This window comes from Anneissia japonica, unplaced genomic scaffold (assembly GCF_011630105.1).
Source record: "Anneissia japonica isolate Jap-2015-1 unplaced genomic scaffold, ASM1163010v1 scaffold11144_len554210_cov170, whole genome shotgun sequence".
In the NCBI taxonomy this organism is placed as follows: Eukaryota; Metazoa; Echinodermata; class Crinoidea; order Comatulida; family Comatulidae; genus Anneissia; species Anneissia japonica.
In genome coordinates, this window is record NW_022708762.1 from 78,933 (window position 1) to 85,065 (window position 6,133).

General features: G+C 37.1%; 1 protein-coding gene across 1 annotated transcript in view; it reads right to left on the reverse strand.

Annotated features, from left to right (window-relative positions):
- Window positions 1–6,133, reverse strand: part of LOC117106556 — a 50,012-nt gene that overhangs the window by 24,935 nt on the left and 18,944 nt on the right. Inside the window, exon 5 of the mRNA XM_033247939.1 lies at window positions 991–1,149. Within this exon, the coding sequence (XP_033103830.1) occupies window positions 991–1,149 (159 nt within the window). The remainder of the gene's footprint in view (window positions 1–990; window positions 1,150–6,133) is intronic.

The following is a 6,133-nucleotide window of genomic DNA, read 5'->3' on the forward strand; positions in this document are numbered from 1 at the left end:
CCCCCCTTGACATTATCTGGCTACGGGCCTGAACTCAGCTTTACATTGCAGGTTAAATGAGAAGTTTACTGTTTTTTTATATAATTTGAGAACTGAATTAGGTACATAATACCCCATTTTTAAAATGACGTGCGCATTGGTTCGTAGACGCTCTAAATTTGCGATGACATGCCAGGTGCATCCCTCCCTCACCGACAGGCCATCAAAAGCATTGGATCGGGATGATTCTAGACATTGTTTGCATTATTACTATCCTCGTTTTCGTATAAAGATAATATCGAATAACCCATGTAGGGAAAGAAAAAGTGATTGAACTCCTACTAGGTGAAGAAGGTGTCTGTTAATTGTCGTTGGTAGTCTGAACAAATCGTCATTAAAAACGATCAGTTGCGCGCACGTCCACGCGTTGCGTTTTTTTTTTTTTTTTTATAGAGTCGCGTCTGCCGACGAACGTCGGCCGCAGTGAGTGCCCCTCTGTAGGGTCCTAATACAGCGTTATTGTAGCTAGATTTCCAAACCCATCTACGACGAGAAGAACAGCTGTTTTCATGCCTTATAGTATAATGGTATATGATGCTTAGGCGTGTATATTGATTAATATAGCCAATGCTAACATATGTTGATTTTTGAATATTTTTTTAAACGGTAGGCCTACTATCATTCATCATCATCATTCATCATTCATTCTATCTATCATTCATCAACGAGTTCTGTCTGTCTTCTAAAATGGTCAATGAGAGCATAAAAAACAGGCATTTTATAATGATCTTTGTATGTTTGCAAATGTATATTGTAATTCACCGACCATGGCTTCAGAGCATGCACTACACACAGTGTTAAAAGCATGTGTGACCTGCATAACATTATTTACTTTTGTTTTTGATAAACGGAATTATCTAACTTATTTTAAATAAATGATATTTTCAACCTGAAATTCTAATAAACTGAATAATTGACATAATAATTATGTTATTGCAACAACTGTCTAACCTTGTTGGCATCCTACTCCTCCCCATCCGTCCTCACAAAGATCACCGTCAGGACAACTTCCGCTATTTCGATCACATGTCGACGAGTTTTCACAGTGACAAGGTTTGGTGCACTGTGGGCCATAAAAACCCTCGGGACACTCAACATTCGGATCTCTCTCTGGTATAAAGGTAGACATAAAAATTACTACATCAGGAGCATAATTTACGATTTTAATTATTCAACTCAACATAATAATAGTAATAATAATACGAAAAATATCATAAATAATACTGGTTAAAAGCATAGAAATAAATATTATGATAAAAATAATGACAAATGAAATAATAATGATTAAATATAATAATGATGATAATAGTAATGACTAGAAAATATGTTCAATAGAACATGAACCCAGTCAGATTCCTTGTAAATTTGACTTTATATCCAATGGCTTAGCTCAAAGGACTAGACTGTGCTATGCTAATTGGTTAATTTATGTGTATGTGTGTGTATATTAGTGTTTTGCATATGTGTCACGTGTGTGCGTATATGTGTGTGTATGTATGTGTGTATATATGCATGTGTGTATGTATGTATGTATGCATATACATACATACATACACACACACACACATATATATATATATATATATACATATATATATATATATATATATATATACGTGTATATGTGTATATTATATAAATAAAATTCATGTATGTGTGTATATATGTGTATGTGTGCACGTACATGTGTGCGTATATGTATGTATCTGTATATATATAAAGCACCCGATTATGCTGCAAGTACTCTTTTTGTGTATGTGTGTGGGTAAGTGTGGGGTGGGTAGGTGGTATGTACGTATGATACCGGTATAATAATTGTGTTTTTTATTACTTTATTTTGTAGTTTTTCGTAAGGTTCAATTGAGACAAGCTAAACTGCTTCTATAACTTGATCCTTATAAATGGAGTCTTATTGAAATTTAATGATTTATGTTATGTTCATGATTCATAAATTGGATAAATGTATATTGAATTGAAGTTAATTATGGCAGAAGCAAACTTCAATCAATGTTTTAGATTTTGACCTTAATGATACCAACTCGTCCACTGACTCCAGTTGGTTGCCACTAGTAACGTTTTTAAATGTTGCTATTTAAAAGAAGAACGACTGTAATGTAGTACTGTATTCCATATCTGAATTATTATTCCATATCTGAAGTCATTTTAAGCTACTATTGACATTATTATTGTAGAATTTATTCTACAAAGTTGATTACAATTATTATAACTCAGGGTGTGTCACTGAAGGAAGTGTTAGGTTAATGTTACTATACAATTGATTTATTAAGGAGATTATACTAGCTTGCTTGTGATTGGCTATGCTATGTCACTGTAAGGAAATTATTGATATTAGATGATTCGTTCATTAGATCATGTGAATATAGGACTGTTTGTGATTGGTTCACATACCAAAGATTGTATAATATGTGAGGGAAATCTAAATTTAGTTAAGTTTGGTGCAGCTCCTCAAGACTGAAGTTTGTCTTACTTCCGGTCTGGTGTCGTAAATGTCTGTATGTGTATGTGGATTGCTGAGAACTGAAATAAACTCAGAATTTGAAGTTAAAGTATGTTTGTGTGTTGGCTGAAATTAATTGAAGACGTATCTTACTACTGGTGTCGGTGACAAAGAATGTGTGCTAATTGTGTTATATATCAATTAGTAACAAAATGATCAGAAGAAAACTATTGTATTAACAATACAAGAAGTATTGATGACAGAAGACAGTAATAATTATTACACCAGTTACATAACAATATTATATTACATTACATGGTAGCAACTACGTTAAAAACGACCTTTGACAACAAATCCCAGGACACCATTATGGTAAGATCCATACAAGGCAGCAATCAGTTAGCAGGATCCAGATTACAAACAAAAGCGCTAACCCTTGTGTCAGAAAGGGGGGTGGGGGAGGGATATTATTTCTCCGCCTTATGTGCTGTTATAGTGGTTCGGACAACGGTAGAATGACAGACTGTACACAACTGTTTCAGGTTGACACAATGGTAGTTTATTATTGCAGATGAGATTAACACTTTATCATGTGAACGTATTTGCTCAAGCCATAGCAATTCAGTAGATGAGTGATATTGAACGGAGTTCATGTAGAATAGTAGCGTACTGTACTACGTAATGCGTAATGCGGTGCGTGGCGTCGGTTACACTATACTGTAGTAGCTAAGTGGTGGTAGTTTATGGTGATGTGTTTGTGTTCATTTATCACTGTAATAAACCAGAAACAATAAAATAGTATTAAACAATATCCACATAGTAATAAAAGACATAATAGGCCTAGCAAATGGATCTTTAACTTAATAGCGTATGAAATAGTAACAATACGTACTCTCCTGAGCAATGGTCGTCTCAGGTAGGCCTAATAAACAAGTACCGTATGAGTCACGTGAATTAAACTTGTCAAACGAGGGAACCCCTCGCTGTACGAATCAGCGTGAACGGCAGCCTGAACAACGTCAGTTGGCCTAGGTAAAAGTCCAAACTTTAAAGCCTATTAACACTTAATTAGACAAAATATGTTCAAGGTTATTCAGGTCAAGATATATTACTAAAACAAACAATACGGTTCATAATAATTAGAACATACCGAAACACTGGTAATTAAGGTTTTATAGAAGTTGGAACGCTGGATTGTCTCATTTTACAGACAAGTTGCGAACAAGTTCGCTAACGCACGTGCGCTGCCCGTTGCAGCGTAACGAACGATGAGTGCTCAGTCACCAAATAGATACTTTGCAACACCTTGCCTTCTTAAAGTCAGGCTCCGGAGGAAAGAAATTTTTTGATATGTTGTAGAACTGATTTTTCTAAGACAAAAAAAAAGTTGTTTGACGAAAAACTGGGGAACGGTGAATGAGATACAGATTTTTTAATATTTAAAAACTGGGGGAAAAAGGGGCGTAACTGCCCATTTTTACACACGCGCTCGCTAACCGTTAGCTTATCCGTATCCTGGTTAAACGGTTAGCGTTAACCGATGGCGGGTTCTCAGACGGTTGCTAGCGGCAGCGCTAACGGTGCTCCCGATCCGGATACTAGTGTGAACCTGACCAAAGACCCTGCCTTACATATATGCATATGTGGAAAAATTACTTTACTTTGCTACGTTTTTTTTTGTGACAGAAATAGATTTTAATTAATTTTTAGGATTTAGCTAATGAAGCTGTGAACACTCCACATAGGTGTCCCTGGCATTGCCATTAACAAAGAAGAATGACCTTTGTTTACTTGTTTCCTGGAACACAACATCTCTGCTGGAATTCGGAATTGAGGCGGTAAATCCTATAAGCAGTTCTTAACTAAAAAATCGACTCTTGTAAATGGCGAAAATTTAAGTGGGTGGTTGGCCCATAAATCTTCAAATTTAGATTTAAAATGATTTATGGCGTTCTCTCTATTCCATAAAATAACAGCTTTGGTGCTAAAAGAATCCCTCATCCAGAGGTGACGGAACTAGGGGGTGCTGCGTAATGTGTGACCGGAAATGATCTGCAGTCGGTTGGTTGTTACCACGCGCCAGTGGTGTTGGAGTACAGCAACTATTTATGTAATGCATGAATAAAGTTCGGGGTTTGTCGGGTAGTAAAATGATTATCGTACATTTTAAGTGCTTCCTCCATGCATAAGCGTAAGCTAAACTACGGTGATTAATTAGCGAAGATGGAGACAATTATTTCGAAATTCCCTCTTTCTAAGAGGGGATGCAATGCTTTGTGAAAATGAGTACGCCGCGGTACTCATTTTCACAAAGGAATACACACAACTGGGTTAGCTAACAATATGCAAATGTTACATGAACCATAGGCGTAGATCCGGGGGGGGGGATATATCCCCAGAATATTTGACAAGGGGGGGAGGGTTGGTCTGTCAGGAAAAATTTGGTCCGGGACAAAAATCGGTCCGGCGGACTGATTTTGGCCTCATAATTACTTGCCAAATGTAGTCCACATAAGCCAAAATCAGTCCGCTGAAATTTACTTTTGCTGCACAGCAGACTTGGAAATATTACGTCCGCAATAGGTTTTGGCGGAAAGAACAATTCCTAAGCCTTTACAGACACGCATATGCTTATCTAGACAATCACAATGATGTCCCTAGCTGAAGCCTTAATTTGCATACATCACCCTATATAAGAGTTTAAGATCGGCATGTACTTGTGTTTAATTGATAGTAGAGCATTCGCGGTTAGTGAACATTGGAATAACAGTAAGGAAAGACTTAGCAATGTACACGGACATACATTACCTCACATTGAGAGAAAATTTAATTTCATATTCATAACTCATACCGCCTCCACGCCTCATATGGTAGAAAGAGAGGGTGGGTGGGTGAACGACGTGAAAGGGATTTTGAAATTTAACATATAGATTCCGCTCGCTAGCCACAGCACAGTGGTTTCAAACCACCAATCACAATGATGTAAATCGCATGAAACCTGATTTACAGACATCATCCTATATAAGAGTTTAAGATCATGATGTACAGTATTTGGCTTTTGTTGATAGCAGAGGCTTCGAGGGTTTTTTTTCAGTGACAGGACCAATCTACCATACCCCCTTCTAAATCCACTCCTCGTATATTTGGTAGAAAGAGAGGGTCGGTGAACGTCGTGAAAGGGTTTTTGAAATTTAACATTTAGATTCCACTACGCTAGCCACAGCACAGTGACTTCAAACCACCAATCACAATGATGTCCATCGCCGAGGCCTGAATTTGGAGTAGTGCCAAAGTGCGAGCCAGCGAGTCATGCGAGCCAATGCGCGAGTCATGCGAGCCAGCGAGCCATACATTTTAAATCTTTTTTTTTTTCCCAGTTTTGCAAACACGTAGGCCTATACTAGCCTATATATTTTGGCCTAGTAGATGCAAATGAATAACACACCGAGGAGTTTGCCTGTGTAGTCCAGTCATGCGCAGTGTACATACACTTTTGTTACTTTTTCGAATCGTCGATCCGAAAGTATGCAGCAATACATACACTTTTGTTACTTTTTCGAATCGTCGATCCGAAAGTATGCAGCAATGTTAGATGTTGTTAAAATACAGATATACAGATACATATATATATATATA